The sequence below is a fragment of the Mobula birostris genome, chromosome 3, assembly GCF_030028105.1.
Source record: "Mobula birostris isolate sMobBir1 chromosome 3, sMobBir1.hap1, whole genome shotgun sequence".
NCBI lineage: Eukaryota > Metazoa > Chordata > Chondrichthyes > Myliobatiformes > Myliobatidae > Mobula > Mobula birostris.
In genome coordinates, this window is record NC_092372.1 from 96,808,291 (window position 1) to 96,833,884 (window position 25,594).

Genomic DNA, 25,594 nt, shown 5'->3' on the forward strand with positions numbered 1-25,594 from the left:
ACCACTGACTGTCCCATGAGAATTTAGTATATGTTGATAAAGCTGCAGAAATACGATGTGAATATGGTCTAAAAACCAAGAAAATACATGTTTGCTGCTGATGTGCTGTCTCGAGCAGTCAACAAGAAAGAAAAGAGTGACCAAGAAATTAATGCAGATATACAGGACAATGTTGACATGACTGTCACCTCCATTCCAGTATCTCCCAATAGAACAGAGAAGATTATGAAAGCAGTAGGGACGGTCAGAACAATGAAATTACTCAAAGAGACAATACAGAAAGGATGGCCAGCAATCAAGAATGATGGCCCAATGTGCATTTGGGATAATTGGGCATGCAGAGCTGAACTGTCAATAGTTGAAATATGGTCTTCAAAAGGGAACAGACCTGTGATCCCAGTGTTGAATGCAAGGAAACGCTCCAAAAGATACGTGAAGTGCACCTCGGTGAGGAAAAAATGTAAACGTAAGGCTCAGGAAGTGATGTACCTACCAAAAAGGAACCAAGACATCAGCCAGACCTCTGCTTCAAGTGAAAGATGCCTTAATTAAACAGAATCAAGCAGAACTGCTTACACCACACCCTGTACCAGATAGCCCATACTTTCAAAATCGGAGTGGATCTGTCTGATTGTAATGGGAAGAATCATATTATTCTAACAGACTACTTTTCCAGTTACCCAGAGGTCGCAATACTACAATCAACATCCAGCAAAGCAGTCATCACCTTCCTGAAAGCTGTGTTTGTGAGGCATGCAGTTCCATGTGAGGTTGTATCAGTCAATGGTCCACAATTTTTGAGCCGTGAATTCGAGTCCTTTGCTCATGACTGGGAGGTTTCAACATACAACTTCAAGCCCACATCACAGAAATCTAATGGCCTAGCAGAGAGTTCGGTCAAGGTAGTGTAGGCCTCATGGAGAAGGCACAAGATGGACAAGAGGATTTCCACAAAAGTCTGATAATTTACAGAAGTGCACCACTGCAGAATAGCCTTTCGCCAGCCCAAATGCTGACGGATCAACACATATGCACTAACCTTCTAGTGCATGAAACCTGTTGACACCTAATGCAGCACACAAGGTCAAACTGGCTAAAGAGAAAGGGAAAGAAAAGCAGAAACAGTCGGTATCATGACAAGACTGCGAAAAGCCTACCAGCCCTGAAGCCTGGGGATGAAGTGTGAAACCAAGTTCACAATTCAGGCACGTGGTCCATTAAAGAGTAGCTTCACATTCTTACTAGATCCAGACAAAGTCAGGGACACCTCTGAGAAGGAACTGTGTGGATTTATGATCACAAGCTCCAACCCATAGCTGTGACAAGTCACTTGTCAGTACATCAAAGTGGCTAGCAGATGTAAAAACTGAACACGTTAATCAGAGTTCTCAGGAAGACACTAATACTAACGCAGCAAATGAAAGCAGTACATCTATGGAAACAAACAGCAGACCGAAAAGGATAATCAAACCATTGATTGAAAGTTGATGAGTGAATAAGGGACTATATTTGCTCATTACAATTAAGTTATTATAGATACTTCTGTTGGAAAGGATTATTGTTCCTTGCAGGTTTTTGAGGACACAGTATTATGTTTGTCTTTCTTTAAAAGGGGAAGATGTGTCATTATGTGTGTACATAAAAAAGAACTTAATTTCTCAGTGGGCAACGCGGGCAGTTCACTCCGAACCGGATATGACGTTGGTGAGCTGGTTGCACACGCTCAGTGTTGAGCTGAAGCCATTTTGTAAATAAAATGTTCTAGCATTAAACCCACGCTAAGTTTATCTTTATTATGAACAAACATAACAAGCAGAACCAGTTCTCTTGGTTAAATCGCAGGCTTTTTTTTTGTTTAAATACTTCTGATATTCAGAGATAATTACTATGGCCTCCTCTACATTGGCGAGACAACGTAGATTGGGGAACTGCTGTGTTGAGCATCTTTGCTGCATTTGCAACAGGGAGGATTTCCTGGCGGCCAAACATTTTAATTCCACTTCCCATTCCCTTTCAGTAGGTCAGCTGATGGTCTTCTCTACTGCCATGATGAGGCCACGCGCAGGCTGGATAGCAACATTCGTATTCCATTTGGGTAGCCTTCAACCTGACAGCATGAACATTGAATTCTCTAACTTCCAATAATTTTCTCCCGTCTCCATTCTCTCCTTTTCCATTGTCTATTCTGGCCCCCCTCTTACTCCTTCTCTTCTCCTCGCCTGCTTATCACCTCCCTCTGGTGCCCCTCCTCCTCTCCTTTCTTCTATGGTCCACTCTTCATTTCTATCAGATTCTTTCTTCTTCAACCCTTTAACTGTTCCAACTATTACCTCCCAGCTTCTCACTTTATTCCCCTACCGCACCCTCCTACCTTCACCTGGCTTCACTTATCACTTTCCAGCTTGTACTCCTTCCCCTTCTCCCACCTTCTTATTCTGGCTTCTCTCCCCTTCCTTCCAGGTCCTGATGAAGGGTCTTGGTCTGAAATGTCACCTCTCTATTCCTTTCAGAGACGCTGCCAGATCTACTGAGTTACCCTCAATGTTTTTAATTAATTCAGTTTAATTAGTAAAAACAAATAGGCTTAACTTCCTTTTTCATTTGCATCTTCAGGCCACGCATCTTCAGGCCACGAATCCCCAAATCAGTTTCGAATTCCAGACTCACCTAATCACAAACAAGGGAAAATCTGCAGATGCTGGAAATCCGAGCAACACACACAAAATGCTGGAGGAACTCAGCAGGTCAGGCAGCACCTAAGGAAAAGAGCACAGTCGACGTTTCGGGCTGAGACCCTTTGGCAGGACTGGGCTTCAACCCGAAACATCGACTGTACTCTTTTCCATGGCACTGCCTGGCCTGCTGTGTTCCTCCAGCATTTTGTGTGTGCTGCTCATGATAGATCTACCTAGGTCTAGGAATTACTAAAGTGGGAGGAACTAAACATGGGCAGCTTATCACGTTTCATCTCCAATGAGCTGCGCAAGAACTGCAGGCAACAACATACGTCTGTGTATTTTAATCTGGTGGTGTTTGATCAGGAGTAAATGTCTTTAAAAAAAATATGGATGAGAGGGATGGTGAATTTTGCATATGGGGAGCAAAATTTTAGAGGAGCTGTAAATTTTGAAACGTAAAGGAGAAAGTAGGAAAAGTCCGTTTTGAATTGGACAAGAACGAACTTGACAGCAGCATGGATCAAGTCAGTAGCCATTGTGCTTGGGTTAGCTCACAAGCTGGATGTCTTTGGAATGAAAGGCATATAAGATTGGAAGTTAGGGGGTCATGTGGACCATAGGGACTCCAATCATCCTGGTTCAAAGTAAAATCAGCAATCATAGATGCTAAAGGATTAGTCTGAGCACAAGGTAGTCAATGGATTGTGAACCTGATGTTCAACTACACTTCCGGTAAGATGGCGACGAGCATACATGCAGCAGCTTCTTGGGGGCCAACCAAAGGTGCTTTTTTCTTTGTTAAATGTGTTTTTATACAGAGTAAGACTATTCTTGACTCCAGTAGCTATGTGTACAGCAGCCCACCACATCAGTGAGTTACTCATTGTTTGGACTACCCGACCGAGGTGTTGCAAGAGCTGGCTGGTGGTTCAGAAAAGGCGAGTCGGCCCATTGGGCCAAGAGAGTCATGTCGGGCCGGGGCGGTCGAGACGGGCTGTTGGATTGGAGCCGGGCTGTCGGGTTTCAGGAAAAGCCAGATCGGGTTCAGAAGAGTTGACCAAACCGCGAGTGACTGTCTTGGATGTTTATTTTGCAATCACAAGACCCTGTTGGCCCATTGTTTTGTGGTGAGACAGGCAGCGAGGCAGCATCGTCGCCTTGTTTGTAGTGAGGACTCAGCCTCAATCCTCGGGCTTGTGTTGTAGTGTGGCGTCTGGACTCGGTTGGCAGTGGCCTCTCCCACCAGTGTTGGATCGGCGTAATTACAGGGTGGACTGCCAGGCACCATCAATCTGTGGGACATGTTGCTCAGGGTCATGGACTAAAAATATGTTTTCTTACGTGACTTTTTTTTGTTCCTTCCTTTCTTATCATTTTGAATGCGCATGTACGTTTTTGCACTTTAGCCCAAGAGAAACACTGTCTCATTCAGCTGTTATCCATGTGTGGTTTGAATGACTAGCAAACTTCATTTGATAGATCATCATAATACACACATGCTCGAGCTAAGCTCACATTGATGAATGACAGAATTGAGATGATCTTAATACATAGTGAGCAAAGACTAGATTCACAGCAGATGCGATGCAGCCACTACAGGAGGAATAGCTAAGACTTGGGAAACTATCTGCAGTAACACAGGCAGGGAGGAACAAGCTTATTTAGTAGTAATTAGAGAAGATGGTGCACGCTGGTACGATCTGTCACGAAAAATGTTTTTCAGCGAGACTGAAAGGATGAAACATGCGCATGGTCACAGAGACCATGACAAAGAGGCTCAGATCATCCACATTGAGAAATCTCAACGGTTCAGCTTCTGACTCACTGGTGCCATTTGTTCTCTCTTTCAGCTCCTCAGAGCCCTGGCTCCTGCACTATCTTCAAGCTTACCTGGTTCACAGGAAAATTTTTACAATACTGCTTAACATCCAAGAAAAGGTGAATGAAAGTATGCTGTGATATTAGTAACAATACCATTCAATCATGCAGAAGATTTGCTAGTTCAGCAAAGTCCTGAGCATGCTGAATTATCACATTTTTACTGTATTGTGCCCTCAGTTATGGCTGCTTAATTCTGCAGCTCAGACAGAATGATTAGGGTGACCCAAACATGAAGTCATGAAAATGATCAGCATGAATTATGAAGTTAAAAGCTTTACAAAGAACAGCATGACCGGACAACGTTTGAATGTGTTTTACTTTTGAGTAAGGACATGAGGCAAACTAGCTTGAATGGACTAGGTCAGCATCCAAGGAGTGGGAATTATTTGCAACATCATACGAGTGTGGGGCAGGAAGAGAGGTTGATGGGCTAGGAAGTTGAGTTGGATTCAATTACCAGACTTTAGCTTGGGGGCCAGTGCTAATCAAAAAAACCTGACAGATTTGGATATTAAAAGTTACCTTGTCGATAATCCAGGTCAGAAGAAGTAAGAGAAGGGCTCTCGCTTGATGCACTATATGTGTCACTATGACGAGGTGAACGTACCTCTGCAGTTTCTTTAAAACATGAAAAAGGATATCAACATTATGTGTGGAGCAACATCCATACAATGATTTGTAACACCTCCCACCCCAACCACCACCAAATCCATCAAATCAAAGTAAATTAATTACTGTTATATGGAATTTTATGAACAATCATACTTGTCCATGAAAAATTCCACTATGTTCTTCAATTTTTTAAGATAAAATTCTTCTTTATGTTTCCTACAAAATGGACAATTTCATGTTTCTCATTACATACTCCATTTGCTAGTATTTTGCTCACTCACACCGCTTATCCATATTCTTTTCCTTTCCCTTTACAGCTTACTTTCTTTGTGCCATTGGCAAATTTAGCAAACATACTATCGATGTTTTCTCGCAACATACAGGTTGAGTTTCACCCCCATCCAAAATGCGAAAACTTCCAAAATTCAATTATTTTTTTTTGAGTGCTGACAAAATTACATCACAAATGGAAAAGATGCTGGGGGGTTCCTGGGTGATGTGCAGGTCTCTGCACATCACAGGCACTTCTGAGAAGTGACCTCACATATGTAATAAAGAGAAGCTAATAAGAAATAGAAAAACATGAAAAAATGAAGATCTTAATCGTACATTGAAAAAGTGGATTTGTAGGCTTTGAAGTGAACATATGCCACTTAACAGTATGCTGATCATGAAACAAACAAAGCTCTATTATGACCAACTGAAAATTTAAGGTAATTGCAAATATTCAGCAGGCTGGTTGCAGAAATTTTAAAAAAGGCAAGGCATTCATTTTTTAAAGATAAACCATCTGCTGATCATAAAGCAGTAGAAAAATTCATTGATGAGTTTGTGAAGATCATTAATGATGAAAACTTAATACCAGAAATAGTCTATCTTCATTATATTAATGCCACGTAATAACTTTTATGTTAAGTATGTATACATTATGAACAAAGGCTGCTTATCAGTGGTGTAAAGATTCAGAGTCAGAAATGATGCCGATCCTAAGCTATCACACTTTCTATTCCAAAAACCAAAATCTGATAAACTTACGGTCCCAAAAATTTTGGATGAGAGGTATTCAACCTGTATTTATGTAAATTGTGAGCCACCAAAGCACCACACTTTTAAGACCTTACCCAACCAGACAGATCCCCATTTATACCTATTTGATTGTTTCCTGTTAGCCTGCTAATACTACATTCATGCCAAACTGTTACCTTTAATACTATCAGCTTTTATTTTTTCCAATAATTTTTATTGTAACATCTTACTACACCTTCTGTCAATCTAAACAGTATACTAACAGTACAAATAACTTCCTCAAAGAATTCCAAAGTTATAGATCACTGCCCATTAATATAGGAATGTCTGATCATCCCTACATTTTGAGGTTTTCCAGATCTTCTTTTGTAGAGGAAGAATATCCTAACTTCTGTATTAACCAGCCACTCTTATCCAATTAACTGCCTTCTGTATTCTCTGACCAGAAGAGGTAGCTTCTTGTTATCCATGTTACCGGATTCTTTAACCTTTAACCGCAATTAGATCATCCCTTAATAAGACATAAGACAAAGGAGCAGAAGTCGGCCATTCGGCCCATCAAGTCTGCTCCGCCATTTTATCATGAGCTGATCCATTCTCCCATTTAGTCCCACACCCCTGCCTTCTCACCATAACCTCTGATACCCTGGCTACTCAGATACCTATCAATCTCTGCCTTAAATACACCCAATGACTTGGCCTCCACTGCCACCCGTGGCAACAAATTCCATAGATTCACCACCCTCTGGCAAAAAAAAATTCTTCGCATTTCTGTTCTGAATGGGCGCCCTTCAATCCTTAAGTCATGCCCTCTTGTACTAGACTCCCCCATCATGGGAAACAACTTTGCCACATCCACTTGTCCATGCCTTTCAACATTTGAAATGTTTCTATGAGGTCTCCCCTCATTCTTCTAAACTCCAAGGAATACAGTCCAAGAGCGGACAAACGTTCCCCATATATTAACCCTCTCATTCCCAGAATCATTCTAGTGAATCTTCTCTGTACCCTCTCCAACGTCAGAGGAGACCAAAACTGCCCACAGTACTCCAACTGAGGTCTCACCAGCACCTTATAGAGCCTCAACATCACATCCCTGCTCCTATACTCTATTCCTCTAGAAATGAATGCCAACATTGCATTCACCTTCTTCACCACCGACTCAACCCGGAGGTTAACCTTAAGGGTATCCAGTACTAGGACTCCCAAGTCCCGTTGCATCTCAGAACTTTGAACTCCCTCCCCATTTAAATAATAGTCTGCCTGTTTATTTCTTCTGCCAAAGTGCATAACCATACACTTTCCAACATTGTAATTCATTTGCTACTTCTTTGCCCATTCTTCCAATCTATCCAAGTCTCTCTGCAGACTCTCTGTTACCTCAGCACTGCCGGCCCCTCCACCTATCTTCGTATCGTCAGCAAACTTAGCCACAAAGCCATCTATTCCATAATCCAAATCATTGATGTACAATATAAAAAGAAGTGGCCCCAACACGGATCCCTGTGGAACACCACTGGTAACCAGCAGCCAACCAGAATAGGATCCCTTTATTCCCACTCTCTGTTTCCTGCCAATCAGCCAATGCTCTATCCACGTATGTAACTTTCCCGTAATTCCATGGGCTCTTATATTGTTAAGTCGCCTCATGTGTGGCACCTTGTCAAAGGCCTTCTGAAAATCCAAATATACAACATCCACTGTATCTCCCTTGTCTAGCCTACTTGTAATTTCCTCAAAAAATTGTAATAGGTTTGTCAGGCAGGATTTTCCTTTAAGGAATCCATGCTGAGTTCTGCCTATCTTGTCATATGCCTCCAGGTACTCTGTAAACTCATCCTTGACAATCGACTCCAACAACTTCCCAACCACCGATGTCAAGCTAACAGGTCTATAATTTCCTTTTTGCTTCCTTGCCCCCTTCTTAAATAGCAGAGTGACATTTGCAATCTTCCAGTCCTCCGGAACCATGCCAGAATCTATCGACTTTTGAAAGATCATCGCTAATGCCTCCGCAATCTCCACAGCTACTTCCTTCAGAACACGAGGGTGCATTCCATCTGGTCCGGGAGATTTATCTATCCTTAGACTATTCAGCTTCCCGAGTACTTTCTCTGTCGAAATTGTGACAGCGCACACTTCTCTTCCCTGCCACCCTTGAGTGTCCGGTATACTGCTGATGTCTTCCTCAGTGAAGACTGATGCAAAATAGTCGTTCAGTTCCTCCGCCATCTTCTTATCTCCCATTACAATTTCTCCAGCATCATTTTCTATCGGTCCTATATCTGCTCTCACCTGTCCTTTACTGCTTATATACTTGAAAAAGCTTTTAGTATCCTCTTTGATATTATTTGCTAGCTTCCTTTCAAAGTTCATCTTTTCCCTCTTCATGACCTTCTTAGTTTCCTTTTGTAAGCTTTAAAACCTTCTCAATCCTCTGTCTTCCCACTAATTTTTGCTTCCTTGTATGCCCTCTCCTTTGCTTTAACTTTGGCTTTGACTTCTCTTGTCAACCGCAGTTGCAAGCTTTTTCCATTCGAAAATTTCTTCTTTTTTGGAATATACCTGTCTTGCACCTTCCTCACTTCTCGCATAAACTCCAGCCACTGCTGCTTTGCCGTCCTCCCCGCCAGTGTCCCTTTCCAGTTAACTTTGGCCAGTTCCTCTCTCATGCCACTGTAATTTCCTTTACTCCACTGAAATACCAACACATCAGATTTCGGCTTCTCTTTTTCAAATTTCACAGTGAACTCAATCATGTTATGATCACTGCCTCCTAAGGGTTCCTTCACCTCAATCTCTCTAATCACCTCCGGTTCATTACACAATACCCAATTCAGTGCAGCCAATCCCCTAGTGGGCTCAACAATAAGCTGTTCTAAAAAAAACCATCTCGCAGACATTCTACAAATTCTCTCGAGATCCAGTGCCGACCTGATTTTCCCAATCCACTCGCATGTTAAAATCCCCCACAATTATCATAATACTGCCCTTCTGACAAGCCCTTTCTATTTCCTGTTGTAATTTGTAGTCCACATCACTGCAGCTGTTTGGAGGCCTATAAATAACTGCCATCAGGGTCCTTTTACCCCTGCAATTTCTTAGCTCAACCCATAAAGATTCTGCACCTTCCGATCCTATATCACCTCTTTCTAATGATTTAATATCATTTCTTACCAATAAAGCCACGCCTCCCCCTCTGCCTACCTTCCTATCCTTCCGATACACCGTGTATCCTTGGATGTTCAGCTCCCAGAGACATGCATCCTTTAGCCACGTCTCAGTGATGGCCACAATATCATACCTGCCAATCCGTAGCTGTACGACAAGATCATCCACCTTATTCCTTGTGCTGTGGGCATTTAAGTACAACACCTTAAGACCAGTATTTGGTACTTTTCGCTTTGATTTCACTGCAACTCATCCCAATGTCTACAAACTTGCCCCATCACCTGCCTGTCCTTCCTGACATCTTCACTGCTCACTACCTTAGATTTATTTCTGTTTTCCCCCTCCTCCGCTCCATCATTCCGGTTCTCATCCCCCTGCCAAATTAGTTTAAACCCTCTCTAACAGCTCTATTAAACTTTCCCGCCAGGATATTGGTCCCCTTCAGGTTCAGGTGTAACCTGTCCTTTTTGAACAGGTCATACTTTCCCCAGAAGAGATACCAATTACCCAAGAATCTGAAGCCCTGCTCCCTGCACCAGTCTCTCAGCCACACATTCATCTGCCTGATCCTACTATTCTTGCCCTCACTCACACGTGGCACAGGTAGCAATCCTGAGATTACTACCCTGGAGGTCCTGCTTCTCAGCTTCCTTCCTAACTCCCAGAAATCTCTCTTCAGGACCTCCTCCTTTGTCCTATCTATGTCATTGGTCCTAACATGTATCAAGACAATTGGCTGCTTGCCCTCCCCCTTCAGAATATTCAGGACCCGATCCGAGACATCCCATACCCTGGCACCTGGGAGGCAACACACCATGCGGGTATCTCTATCAGGCTCACAGGATCTCCTGTCCGTTCCCCTGACTATGGAATCCCCTATGACTACTGCATTCCTCTTCTCCGTCCTTCCCTCCTGCACAACAGCACCAGGGTCAGTGCCAGAGACTCGGTCACCGTGGGCGTCCCCTGGCAGGTCATCCCCCTCAACAGCACCTAGAACAAGGTATTTGTTGCTGAGGGGGACAGCCACAGCTGTGCTCTCCACTATCCAAGCATTTCCCTTCCCTCTCTTGACAGTGACCCAGATTTCTGACCCCTGTAGCCTAGGGATGACTACCTCCCTGTAGCTCCTGTCTATCACCTCTTCACTTTCCCCGATAAGCAGTAGGTCATCAAGCTGCAGCTCCAGGTCCCTAACACGGTCTCTGAGGAGCTGCATCTTGGTGCACCTGGCGCAGATGCGGCCATCAGGGAGGCTGGAGGTCTCCCAGGATTCCCACATCTGACACCCTGAACAAAGCACTAACCCTGCAGGCATGCTATCTAATTCTAAAGGAATGAAACAGGAAATATAAGTCTACTCACCCACTTACCTCGCCAAACAGACGAACTTTTTAAACCGTTAGCTCATACTGTTAGCTGTGTGAGCCCTGCTGTTCCTGTCTGTCCGGGCCGATTCGCTGGTGGGGGGGAAGAGTTGGTGCTTCGCTCTCATCTCTTCCCGTTTACCGCCGAAGCCAGTTGAAGCCAAAGCCCTACACTCTGCTACCACTCACTCCGCTGCCCACTGTATAGGGTGGTCCCCTTTTTAAACTCTCTGCGCTATCCTGTTACGTCACGGGCCTGCGCAGTCTCGTCCTTCCTGCACTCGAAGAAGATTTTTAAAAAACTGCCTTCCTTCAGAATTCAGCTCCCACGCCACTCTGTTGTCCCGATCCAAAAGAAAGCCGTTGAAAGTAACCTTCCTTTTCAAACTCTCCGCGCTGTCCTGTTACATCACGCGCCTGCACAGTCTCGTCCTTCTCGCACTCGAAGAAGTTTTTAAATAAACTGCCTTCCTTCAGAATTCAGCTCCCACACCGCTCTGTTGTCCCGATCCAAAAGAAAGCCATTGGAAGTAACCTTCCTGTTCAAACTCTCCACGCTGTCCTGTCACGTCACACGCCTGCAGTCTTGTCCTTCGTACACTTGAAGAAGTTTTTGAAAAAAACTGCCTTCCTTCAGAATTCAGCTCCCATGCCGCTCTGTTGTCCCGATCCAAAATCTACTACATTCAGTTGAATACAAGTCTATTTTATGCAACTTGTACTCTATTAATTCAATTCTTTGATCATCCATCCAATGCTACATCAAGGCTAATATTTCCCTCCCAGAGGTACACTGTCAAGAACTTAATGGAATATTCTGGTTACTAAATGTTACTAAATGAAACCATAATATTCAACTCTTTATATATTCACACATGAAATGAAGGTCAACATGTTACATTAGGATTTTAATCAATATTTCTATCTATAAACCCCATTTCCAGAAAAGTTGGGATATTTTCCAAAATGCAATAAAAACAAAAATCTGTGATATGTTAATTCACATGAACCTTTATTTAACTGACAAAAGTACAAAGAAAAGAATTTCAATAGTTTTACTGACTAACTTAATTGTATTTTGTAAATATACACAAATTTAGAATTTGATGGCTGCAACACACTCAACAAAAGTTGGGACAGGGTTAAAATAAGATTGAAAAGTGCACAGAATATTCAAGTAACACCGGTTTGGAAGACTCCATATTAAGCAGGCTAATTGGTAGCAGGTGAGGTATCATGACTGGGTATAAAAGTAGCGTCCATCAAAGGCTCAGTCTTTGCAAGCAAGGATGGGTCGTGGCTCACCCCTTTGTGCCAACATTCGTGAGAGGATTGTTAGTCAGTTCAAAAGGAACATTTCTCAATGCAAGATTGCAGAGAATTTAGGTCTTTCAACATCTACAGTACATAATATTGTGAAAGGATTCAGAGAATTCAGAGACATCTCAGTGTGTAAAGGGCAAGGTCAGAAACCACTGTTGAATGCACGTGATCTTCGAGCCCTCAGGCGGCACTACCTGAGAAACCGTCATGCTACTGCGACAATTATAGTCACCTGGGCTTGGGAGTACTTCCGAAAACCATAGTCACTCAACACAGTCCGTCGCTGCATCCAGAAGTGCAACTGTATTACGCAAGGAGGAAGCCATACATCAACTCTATGCAGAAACGCCGGCGAGTTCTCTGGGCCTGAGCTCATTTCAGATGGACTGAAAGACTGTGGAACCCTGTGCTGTGGTCAGATGAATCCACATTTCAGCTAGTTTTCGGAAAAAACGGGCGTCGAGCTCTCCGTGCCAAAGATGAAAATGACCATCCAGATTGTTATCAGCGAAAGGTGCAAAAGCCAGCATTTGTGATGGTATGGGGGTGCATCAGTGTCCACGGCATGGGTGAGTTGCATGTAAGTGAAGGTACCATTGACTCTGAGGTGTATATTAGGATTTTAGAGAGACATATGTTGCCATCAAGGCGACGTCTCTTCCCGGGACGTCCATGCTTATTTCAGCAGGACAATGCCAGACCACATTCTGCACAGGCTACAACAGCGTGGCTTTGTAGACACAGAGTGTGTGTGCTTTACTGGTCTGCTGCCAGCCCAGATCTATCTCCTATTGAATATGTATGGCGCATCATGAAGAAGAGAATCAGACAACGGAGACCACAGACTGTTGAGCAGCTGAAGTCTTATATCAAGCAAGAATGGACAAAATTTCCAATTGCAGATCTACTACAATTAGTATCCTCAGTTCCAAAACGATTAAAAAGTGTTATTAAAAGGAAAGGTGATGTAACACAATCGTAAACATGCCTCTGTCCCAACTTTTGTTGAGTGTGTTGCAGCCATCAAATTCTAAATTTGTGTATGTTTACAAAATACAATTAAGTTGGTCAGTAAAACTATTGAAAATCTTTTCTTTGTACTTTTGTTAGTTAAATAAAGGTTCTTTCCTTCTTTTTAAATCTTTTTATTAATTATTATTGAAAATCAACAACAAAGAAAAATACATCAAAATAATCAAGATAACATATCCATATGTAGAATAAAAGTTAAACTATCAACCAGGCTGAACAGTATATCAATAATAATCAAAAAACAAAGTATTAAAGCTTTTTTTTGGAAAAAAGGAAAGGAGGAAAAAAAGAACCCCTATTAACTAAAACAGAGAAAAACCCCTAATAACTAAAAAAAAGGGGGGAAAAAAACCACTTGGAGCACAAACCCGGAGCTATGCGCCATACAAGCTTCCATTAAAAAAAAGACATCAAACCGCCAACCAAATTCATATAACCAAACATCAGAAAAGGACCATCTTAGTTAACTCAAGCCAAATGATAATAACGGGCAAAAGAACCCCACCTTTTCTCAAAGTCAAATTTAGGATCAAAAGTTCGACTTCTAATTTTTTCCAAACTGAGACATAACATCACCTAAGAGAACCATTGTATCAAAGTGGGAGCAGAGGCATCTTTCCATTTTAATAAAATAGCCCTTGTAGCCAATAATGTGACAAATGCAATTACATATTGGTCAGATATAGAAATACCGTGAATATGTTGAGGAATTATACCAAACAAAACTGTCAATGTATTAGGTTGTAAATTGATTCTTAAAGCTTTAGAGATTATAGAAAAAATAGATTTCCAAAGTTGTTTCAATACAGAACATGACCAAAACATATGTGTCAATGTAGCTATCTCAGTTTTGCATCTATCACACTGACTATTTACAGTAGGAAATATTTTAGATAATCTCTCCTTCGTCAAATAATAATAATTTTAAATTGAATTAGAGAATGACTGGCACAAGTCAAAGAAGAGTTAACCAGCTTCAAAATTCGCAACCAATCCTCTGTTATCAAGGTCATATTAAGCTCTCTTTCCCAATCTTGCTTGATCTTAAGTAAAGGATAATTGTCCTGTTGTAATATTAAATTATAAATTTTCCCAATAAAGCCTTTCACTAAAGAGTTCATTTTTAAAATAATGTCTAACAGGTCAGAATCTTATATATATGGAAAATTACTTAAATATTCTTATAAAAAATGTCTGACCTGAAGAGATTGCAAAAAATGTGAATATGAGAGAGAGTATTTAGTTACTAATTTCTCAAAGGACATCAATCGACCTTCTTGAAACAAGTCCATAAAGGAAAAAATTCCTTTATTCCTCCAAAGAGAAAAGGTAGGATCATTAAGTTAAGGTTTTAATAAATAGTTTCGATACATTAAACTAAGAAGGTTAATTTTTCTAAGATTAAAAAACTTACGAAACTGATACCAAATTCGTAATGATTGATTAATCATAGGATTTATATTTAGAATAGAAATTTTGGCTAATTGTACAGGTAAAGGAGCTCCTAATAATGAAGTTAAATGAAATTGTTTCACAGTTTTCAATTCCAAGTCAACCCAAGATGGTCGTTCCTTTTTATCGGTCCAATACAGCCAAGAACACGCATAACGTATATTAACCGTCCAATAATACATTCTTAAATTAGGCAAAGTAAGACCTCCATCCTTTTTTAATTTTTGTAAATGACATTTTCAAATTCTTGGTCTTTTATTATTCCAAACAAAAGATGAAATAATAGAGTCAACTTGATCAAAAAAACTTCTTAGTTAGAAAAATAGGAATGTTTTGAAATACATATAAAAATTTTGGTAAGATCATAATTTTAACTGCATGAATTCGACCTACTAAGGAAAATGTAAGTGGATTCCATCTAGAAAAAATTTGCTTCACAAAATCCACTAAGGGAACTAAATTAGCAATATAAAGGTCTCCATAATTTTTAATAATGGTAATACCTAAATATTTAAAAGAATCCATAACTTTTAAAGGAATGTTATCATATGTAGAAGCGGAATCATTTAAAGGAAATAATTCACTTTTATGCAGGTTTAATTTATATCCTGAAAACAATCCAAATTCATATAATAATTTCAATGAGCCAGGAATAGATTCTTCGGGATTCAAAATATAAACCAAAAGATCATCTGCATAAAGGGAGATCTTATGAATAGTCCCATTTATATAAATTCCTTGAACATTTTTAGCTTCACGAAGTGCAATAGCCAAAGGTTCCAACATCAAGTTAAATAACAGAGGACTTAACGGACATCCTTGTCTCGTACCCCAAGAGAGTTGAAAAAAGGGAGATCTACAGTTATTAGTGATAACAGTGGCAATAGGGCTTTTATATATCAATCTAATCCATTTATTAAAATTAGTACCAAAGCCAAATTCCTCTAAAACTTTAAACAGATATTTCCATTCAACTCTATCAAATGCCCTTTCAGCATCTCGAGAAACAACACATTGGGGAGTCCTACAGAGGAACGAGTATATAATATTTAACAATCTCCGAGTATTAGAAAAAGAATAACGGCCTTCTATAAAACCCATTTGATCCTGAGAAATAATTTTAGCTAGTATATTCTCCATCCGATTAGCCATTATTTTTGAAAGAATTTTGGCATCCACATTTAATAATGAAATAGGTCTATATGAAGCACAATCAGTAGGATCTTTATCTTTCTTAAGGATTAAGGAAATAGAAGCTTCATAAAATGTGGAAGGTAACTCTCCTGACATAAAAGTATCTTTAAGCATTTCCAACATATAAGGAATAAGTAAATGTTCAAATTTTTCATAAAATTCTACAGTAAAACCATCCAATCAAGGAGCTTTACCAGATTGCACTGAAGAATAGCTTTCTGAATTTCTCTTTCAGTAAAAGGAGCATCAAGAATTTGCTGATCTTCAACAGATACTCTAGGGAAATCATTCTTTTGTAAAAAGGCATACATATTAGAAGGGTCAGCTGGAAACTGAGATTTATAGAGTTCACTGTAATAGTCTTGAAAAATTTTATTAATATCTTCATAACTACAAGCTAAACTACCATCTCTCTTACGAATTTTTAAAATTTGTCTTTTAGCTTTAACTGCTTTAAGTTGAGATGCAATAGCTTGTTACTTTTATCTCCAAACATATAAAATTGACTTTTTAATTTAAGCAAATTTCTTTCAATCAGATAAGTTAATAGTAAATTATATAGAGATTGAAGTTCAACCCTTTGTTTAAATAAATCAACATTAGGAGAAACTGCATAAGTATTATTTAGATCTTTAATTAGTTTGGAAATTCTATCTAATTCTATTTTTGTCTGTTTCTTAAGTTTAGCCAAATAAGATACTATCTGACCTCGCAAATAAGCTTTGAGTGTATCCCATATAAACAATTTCGAAACATCTCCCGTATTATTAAAAAGAAAGAAATCTTTTATTTGAATCTCTATAAATTTAACAAAGTTCGAACTTTGTAATAAATTTTCTGGAAAGCGCCAAGGCAAGTTTACATTACTAACATCATTTAACTCGAAAGTTAAACTTAACATCCGTGACTGCAATAGCATCATATTCACATTTCTGGACTTTGGACAAAAATCGGAAATCAGCTATAAAATAATCAATTCGCAAATATTTATTATGAGCATGTGAATAAAAAGAATAATCTCTGTCATTAGGATGTAAATTTTCCAGATTTCTATCAAACCATAATCAGCTAAAAAGGAATTAATAAGTGTTGCCGAACGACTCAGAAGCTGCTGATTGGTTGAACTTTTGTCAATCAAAGGATTTAAGCAACCGTTGAAGTCACCTCCCATCAGCAGCATATATTCATTTAAGTCTGGTAATAAACCAAATACATTTTTAAAAACAGGAGGATCATCTACGTTAGGTCCATATAGATTAACCAGGACAATTTTTCTGTTACAAATAATTCCTTTAATAATTAAAAATCTACCATTATTATCTGAAACAATGTCTTCTTGAATAAATAATATTAGATTTAATAACAATAGATACTCCCTTTGTTTTATTTTGACAAGTAGCATGATATTGAAGGCCCTTCCATGTTTTAAAAAATCTATTTTGATCACCCGTTCTGATATGTATTTCTTGAGCAAAAACTATATCGGGCTGGAATCGATTAATAACTCTAAATGTCTTCCTTCGCTTAATAGGGTGATTCCAACCACGTACATTCCAACTAATAACATTTATCTGCTTAAATACCATTGGGTGAGGGGGCTAATCAAAGATGGCAGTGATGAACACAACCAAATAGAAAATGCGCATGCTCCGGAACTCCATAATAGGGAAAAATTACAAAAAGTGTGTGTGGGAAAAAAAACCACAATAAACCCCAAAATACAAAAGTACCCCCAAACATCCCACCATCCCCAAGGAAGAAAATCTGGCGAAAGAAAGAAAAAGCCGGAACGCATCCCCAAGAAAAGAGACATAAGAACGGAGTTCCGCGTGCCGCTCAGTTTAAATAATGATTACAAGTTTTTTCTTCCAATTCCCCCCTCCCCCTCACAAAGAAAATACGTAACCTGAAGATAAAAAAAAGCCCAGCAAAGAAAAAAATGTTTATACTTAATCAATAAATATAAGTTAAAGGAATGCAACGACAGTCTCCAAAGACGCCAAAACAATACTATTAACCCAGTTTAATCACTAAAGAGAGAAAATCAGCGCCATTATTCTTTAACTTACTACCTTATTTAACAAAAGAATTAAAGCTAATTATCTATTACTAAACACTCCAAAAAATAAGAAAATCTATATAAACCTATCACTTAATTAATAAAGAAAAAGAAAAATAGAAACAGATAATCAAACCAGTTCACAATCTATCCATTGTATTAATTCACTCCGTGTACTAAACAGTCTTCAAAAAAAAGTCATTCTTTAATCAAACCAAGAAGACCACCTCTTCTTTAAGTAATCCATCGATCAAAAGATATCTTTAGCATACCGAGATCTTCAAAACCTGTTTTCTTTCGGAGAATTATTCAGAGACTCTAATATCTTTTGGTAAACTGTTAGCTCATCAGTTGAAAACTAATTATACTAAATTTCAAATTAATCAGATTTATAATCAAAATGATCAACTGATACTTGATCATGCTGAGATTAATCAAGCCTTTTTTGATTTTTATTCTTCCTTATATCAATCAGAGCCTTTACGAGACTCTAAATATATGAATGACTTTTTAGATAACCTAGATTTCCCTAAGATTTCACAGGGTATATCCTCTATGCTAGATCTCCCATTACCACTGATGAGATTAAGAATGTTATTTTTTCTATGAACCTGGGGAAAACTCCTGGCCCTGATGGGGTTAATGCAGAATTTTATAAATTTTTTGCACCTTCATTAATCCCTTGGTTTTTTAGGGTTCTGCAGGCTTCATTAAAACTTGGTAAACTTCCCGAATCCTTCTATAGAGCGTCAATTTCTCTAATATTAAAGAAGGATAAAGATCCTGCTCAATGTGCATCTTATAGACCAATATCTTTATTAAATGTTGAATCTAAATTTTTTTCTAAATTATTAGCAAACAGATTAGAAAAAGCACTTCCCTATATTATCTCGGAAGATCAAACGGGTTTTATTAAAGGTCATTATTCTTTCTATAACATTCGCACACTCTTAAATATTGTTTATACTCCACAAAATGTTCCTGAGTGCGTTATTTCTTTAGATGCTGAAAAAGCCTTTGACAGAGTAGAATGGCCTTACTTATTTAAGGTGCTTGAAATGTTTAATTTTAGCTTGAAATTTATATCCTGGATTAAACTGTTATATCATTCTCCTATGGCCTCAGTTCGTACTAACTCTTTAAGTTCACCCTTTTTCCCTCTTTCTCGAGGTACTAGACAAGATTGTCCTCTTAGTCCTTTATTATTTGACATTGCATTAAAACCTCTTGCAATTGCTATTCGAGAATCTCCAAATACTTTTGGGATAACTCGGGGCTTAAAGTCTCATAAAGTATCACTTTATGCTGATAACTTACTTTTATATATTTCTAATCCTCAAAAATCTATCCCTGCTGCTTTAGATTTATTAGCACAATTTAGTCTCTTTTCCGGTTACAAGTTAAATCTAAGTAAGAGTGAACTTTTCCTGATTAATAAGCAACTTCCCTTCTATCATAACCTTCCATTTAAATTGATTAACAATTATTTTTCATATCTTAGGATTAAAATTACTTGAAACACAAAGATCTATTTAAGACTAATTTTCTACCCTTAATTGATCATATTACTCAACTTTCATTTAAATGGTCTCCATTATATTTAACGTTGATCGGTCGTATTAATGCAGTTAAGATGCTTATTTTGCCAAAATTTTTATATATATTTCAGGCATTACTGATTTTTGTTCCAAAATCTTTTTTTTGATAAAGTTGACTCTAAAATCTCTTCATTTATTTGGCAAAATAAAAACCCGAGACTGGGTAAAATACATTTACAGAAAGCTAAAAGAGATGGAGGTTTAGCATTACCTAACTTTAGATTCTATTATTGGGCAATTAATATTCGACACATGAAATTTTGGTTACTTGACCAAGATACACTATCCATTCCAAAATGGGTAGCATTGGAATTACAATCTGCTCAAGGTTATGCACGTGGCTTTATTTTAGGTTCTTCTCTTCCTTTTGATTTGAAACGCCACAAACAGGTCTGTAATCCGATAGTTAAATATACCTTACGTATTTGGTTTCAATTCCGAAAATTTTTCAATCTTAACCAATTTGGGCTAGCGATCCCTATTTTAGGTAACATATTTTTTCCTCCCTCTTTCACAGATCATGCTTTTCAATTTGGAAGACTAAGGGTATTTTACGGTTTTTGGATTTATTTTTAGATGGTTCCCTTATGTCTTTTGAACAATTATCTAATAAATATAGTTTACCAAGAATACATTTTTTTAGATATCTCCAAGTTAGAAATTTCCTAAGTACTATACTTTCTTCCTTTCCAATGCTCCCTCCTACATATATTTTAGATACTATAATTAACCTTAATCCATGTCAGAAAGGTGCAACGGCTATTATTTATAATATTATTATGAAATTTAGGAAAGCTCCATTTGATAAGATTAGGTCATATTGGGAACAGGAATTGGGTTTTATTATTTCGGCGGATGACTGGGTGCAGATTTTACAACTAGTCAATACTTCCTCTATCTGTGCTAAACATTCCCTCAACTCAATTTAAAGTTGTCCATAGAGCACATAGTCCAAAGATAAATTAGCTCGTTTTTATTCTCATATTAATCCTTTTTGTGATAGATGTCAGGGGCAGATAGCCTCTTTAACTCATATGTTTTAGTCCTGTCCTACTCTGGAAACTTTTTGGAAAGACATTTTTAATATTATCTCAAAGGTATTGAATATAGATATCTCTCCTCATCCTATTACTGCTATCTTTGGATTACCTAAGATTTCCAGTAATCTTTCCCCTTCAGCCCGTAGAATGATTTCATTTCTTACTTTAATGGTGAAAAGATGCATTTTACAACATTGGAAAGAGATTAATGCTCCAAATACGTTTTTCTGGTTTTCCCAGACGATATTATGCTTAAATTTGGAGAAAATTAGAAGTAATCTTTATGATTCTTCAGTTAAATTCGATCAGACCTGGAGATCTTTTATTCAACATTTTCATTTAATGTAATTTTTTTTCTCGGTCCATATTTATATTCCCTTCTTGTTTTTTTTAACTGTTTTTAATGGAGGCGGGTTTGAGGACGTGATTTTAAGATCTTTAACTCTACTTGTTTCCTAGTTAGCCCATTGCTTTGCTTTGCTTTGTTTAGTTGCATGGTGGGTTTTTTGGGTTTTTTTTTTTCTTTTTCTATTGATATATATAAAAATCAGTATACTGTTATATTACCTTGTTATTTTATGTTTAAATTGCACTGTTTGTATTAATTTTTTTTCTGTATTAATATTTCCTGTAATATACTATATTCTAACAGTGTATTAGTGCCTATATGGTTTACCTTCTGTGTACTTATTCAATAAAAAGATTTAAAGAGATTCTAATATCTTTCATACATCAGACGATTCCACAATAGAATTGACAAAATCCAATGCTGGTTGGGGATCCAAGAAGACACGAGGAATAGAGTCTTTAGGAAATAGCTTAAGTCTCGCTGGATATCTCAGGGATGGAAACAGAGTTTTTTCGTAAGCAATCTTCATGACCGGTATGAATTTAAACTGTTGTTGCATAACTTCCCTTGGATAATCTTCATAAAAACGGATCTCGGAACCGTTAAGTTTAAAAACTTTCTGTTTTCTTGCACATTTTATAATTTGGTCTTTAACTTTAAAGCGAAGAAAGTTGACTAAAATTGGTCGAGCTTTACCTGATGCAGTGAAAATTCTGTGAGCTCTTTCAATATCGGGAGGCTGAGATAGAGTATCCGGGAACAGAGATTGAAACAGATTGGCAAAATAATCCAATAGATCCCCAGACTCTGAGCCTTCCTGAAGACCTAAAATACGAATGTTGTTTCTTCGAGACTCTGCGTTGAGCCTGCTCCAATCGGGTTGAAATACCAGCAATCTGACATTTCGATTCTTTAATCTCAGTATTCAGGGAAAGAGTATTTTCCTCAATAGTCTGTAAACTCTGTCGGAACGAGTTCAACTCAGAAGTGTTATCCATTTTGTTATCGAGATCCATCAACATACGTTCCAAACGCTCAGCCCAGACAGGCATGCCTTCTGATTTTTCTTTCGAGGTTTTTCCCTTTCCATTGCTGGGCTCAAAAGGTTGTGTTCCACTTCGTAAAGGATACGACATAATAACCGCTATTTCCCTCCAAGATCAGAAAATAAAAGTTTAACAATTCAAGGATTAAACTGGGGAAAAGGAGGAGTTAAAGGCAGCCACAGAATTTATATATTACTCCATTCAGCTGCAGGCGGAACTCCCTAAATAAAGGTTCACGTCAATTAACATATCACAGATTTTTGTTTTTATTGCATTTTGGAAAATATCCCAACTTTTCTGGAAATGGGGTTTGTAGATTTTAATTATTTCTGTACTTGATCTCTTTGCTGCTCTACAGCTTTCACCTTCTTATAATCAGTACCATAAAATTGTTTGGCCTATGCCTATTCTGTGGGAATAAAGGCTTCCTTGAGATAATATTTTCAATACACAAGTCGTCTCAAATTCAAATTGAGGCTCACAATGGAGGAAAGCAGCACAGGTATATCTAATTAAAATTCTGATTTACTTACAATGACATCAACACATCAACTCTGAACCCAAATGTGCCCACATTATCTGAGCAAATACTGCAATGCATAATTTGGGTTCTTACCAAATAATTAAAGCAGAACAAGTTCAATTATTTTGGTTGCAAACATCATGGCTTCCTGCTTAATACAACTTAAAAAGACTGGAACAATGTTATAAACCGGCTGTAAACAAGAAAAGATTCTGTAGTGGTTGATCCCACCTGGATTTATTAGGAATGTGTTGGTACATTGCAGCAGCTAACATACCGTATGTTGTTTCCTTCAAAATACATTTAATAATAAACAAGTGAATAATTAGAAATGTAAGATACAGCTTCCACTTCCCATCATCATCAATTGATTATCTATCTTTACATTCAAGATGTGAATTGAAAAAAGATCTTTGCATGACAAATTGGGCAAGATCAGTGCATGCACTCTAAAAGAGCATGACGACGCAAGCAGCATAAGCCCCAGAAAGACCTGAAGGCTTTGCACATAACTGGAAATAAAGCAAAGTGATCTCACATAATAGATACATTGTTCTAGCAAGTTATTGACTTGAAATAGACTTTTCATCATGTCAGTTTTTGGCATCAGGATTGAATTCATGCCAAAGAACAGCTAATTTTGGCTAGATAGCATATTCCCTAATTAAAAATTCTTCCTTCTGTTTTTAGGTAAACAAAAAAAATCATATTAAAGACAATACTGTTGGCATAGATTTATAAAGTATTTTTTAGAAAAATACTTTCATTTCTTTGATCCTTAAATTAACTGACATTAAGTTTAATGTTTAATGTCCAGATCTGAATGCAGAATCCATTGGCAAAATTATCTTTGAGAACGGTAGGAGCATGAATGGGGTAGTGAGGGGGCCTTTACCAAACCTACGAGTACAATTTGTGCCATTGGACAATTATCAAAGACACGTCTTGATTTTTTTTCCCGTTTATTGGGGAATCAACACAACTGCCCAAAATCTACAAATGTATCAAAGGAATTAAAATTTGAAATATCATTTTACTGTAAAATTCCATGGAACTTCATATTTCAAACTATTTCACTTTCATGTGCAAAGTATTTGCCTTATTTATAATAAAGGGATTTAAATTGAGTTTAATAGTAAGGACATCAGCATGATAAACAGTAGCTACCTTTTTGCATCATACACCCAAATTAGTAACAGTGCAAAAAAAAAATTCATATTGAAACCAGAACTGTTTTTGCTGAGTAATGCTTACAGTTTCTGTACTTCTGTTTTAGTTGAACGCTATCGACTGCCTTCACTGGCTGGTCAAATCCTTTACTAACTGCGTCCTTCTTTCTTCCTGCTCCCAAAAGACCTGCCATGTCTCCGTAGCCTCTATTCTCTTGCATGTTGCTGCTTAATTTCACTGCAAAGATCATATTGTAATTATACCTACTAACGAGATTTATTCTTTTGCTGAAATGAAGGCCTGAGGCTCAGTGTCCATTTTAGACGTCTGCTCCACACTTTCTTGTGTATAGATGAAATCCCAAAATGTCATTGATTAATGTGCCGCCTGGACGTTACCTTCAGAATTTGGCACAAAGGATATACCATGCTCTTGCTATCATTGACACTATCAAGAAGAACTGTTCAACATCTGATTCCATTTTCCTTTCAGTAAATCGGATGCAACCTAAAGTTCTCTTAGTTCTTTCCTCTTTACCTTGTTCTCCTGTATCTGTGATTTGAATTTCTACTCCTCGGTTAGTGAAACTTCAATCAGCAGAAGCAGAATCTCCTCTTTACAAGAACCCTTTGAATTTTATCTCTAATGTATCTTTGTTTAACCTTCTCTGCTTTAAGGTGGGCAAAATCCTAGTTTACTTTGTCTGTCCATATAATGAAAATCTCTCATCTAGAAAGTCTCTGCTGCGTCCTATCAAAGATCCAGAAGTTAAAGGACAGAAGCAATGCAGATACAAAATGAGCTATGAAGCAGAAACCAGTGATGAATGAACGTGGTGAATGGCTGATCTCCACCGTACCGATGTACACAGGAGTTACCACCAAGGGTCATTATTTTGTCCACAAATCTAACAAATGGAATTGGATAGAGGAATAATTTTTAAAATTTCAAATTAGAAAAATATTGGGAAATGTTGACAGAGAGTGAAACATGAAATGCAAAAATACACAAGGATGAAATCTAATGCAAAGTACTGCACTATTGAAGTAGGACTTGGAAAACCATACACTCTAACTAGTACAATTTGAAAGCACCAAGAAACTTAAGGGGGTCAGCACAAACAAATTTTTTGAACTTCTGTGACAAATTGATAGATCTGCTGATAAACTAAATAGGACGCGCAGTATCATAAATGGTGTCACACTCTACCAAGTTATATATCAAACTCCAGCTGGAAAATGTGTTCAATTCTAAGCATCACACTGTAGAAAGGAAGTCAAGATCCTGGATAGAATGTACCAGAGACTTTCCAAAATGTTACCAAGGCTGAGAGATTTCCATTATATAGACAAAGAAAACTTGGATTTTGCCCACCTTCAAGCTGAGCAGGTTAAAGAAAGGAAAAGATAAACTTCAGCAGGTTATTGCTAGGCGGAGTTCTAATTCTGCTGACTAAAGTTTCAGTAATCAAGGTGCGGAACTTCAAATCAAAGAGGAAAAGAACAAAATAATTGAGAAAGAGCAGACAGGAGAACTTTAAGTTGAATCTGATGTGTATTTATTTTCAGTGGCATTGTCAGTGATAGCAAGGGCATAGAATGCCCTCTCAGCCAAGTTCTGAATTTCACTGCTACTAGCCTAGGTTTGCAGTGCACGGCAAAAAAAGAACCAGTAAAAGGGGGAAAAAAAACCTGTATGATCTCATCCTTGCTAACCTTCCCGTAGCAGAACCAAAAATCCATGTCTAAACTGAAAGGTGTAATCATCAACTAGTCAGATATCCACCATCAGGTTCTGTGACACAACCACAATGCTAAAAGAGATGGATACATAACAGACATCCCATTTCAGGAGGTCTTCATCCTGAGGCATCAACAATCACAAAGGCCAATATTCAGCCAATACAGTTTACTCCACACAACACAAATCTAATGTAGAGAAAAGGCGACAAGCCCAAAGAACATTCTGAATGCATTTCCAAAGACATATACACCAGAACTAATCGTGTCACCAGCCAAGCTGTTCCAGGATAATCATAACTCTGATTGTTGCCCAGGAATGGGAAAACTGCTG

At 38.2% G+C, this 25,594-nt stretch overlaps 1 protein-coding gene across 1 annotated transcript in view; it reads right to left on the bottom strand.

Moving 5' to 3' along the window:
* ptpn13 (protein tyrosine phosphatase non-receptor type 13) overlaps nucleotides 1–25,594 on the bottom strand; it is a 260,769-nt gene that overhangs the window by 134,076 nt on the left and 101,099 nt on the right. Inside the window, exon 8 of the mRNA XM_072253123.1 lies at nucleotides 5,082–5,177. Coding sequence (XP_072109224.1) covers nucleotides 5,082–5,177 — 96 coding nt within the window. The remainder of the gene's footprint in view (nucleotides 1–5,081; nucleotides 5,178–25,594) is intronic.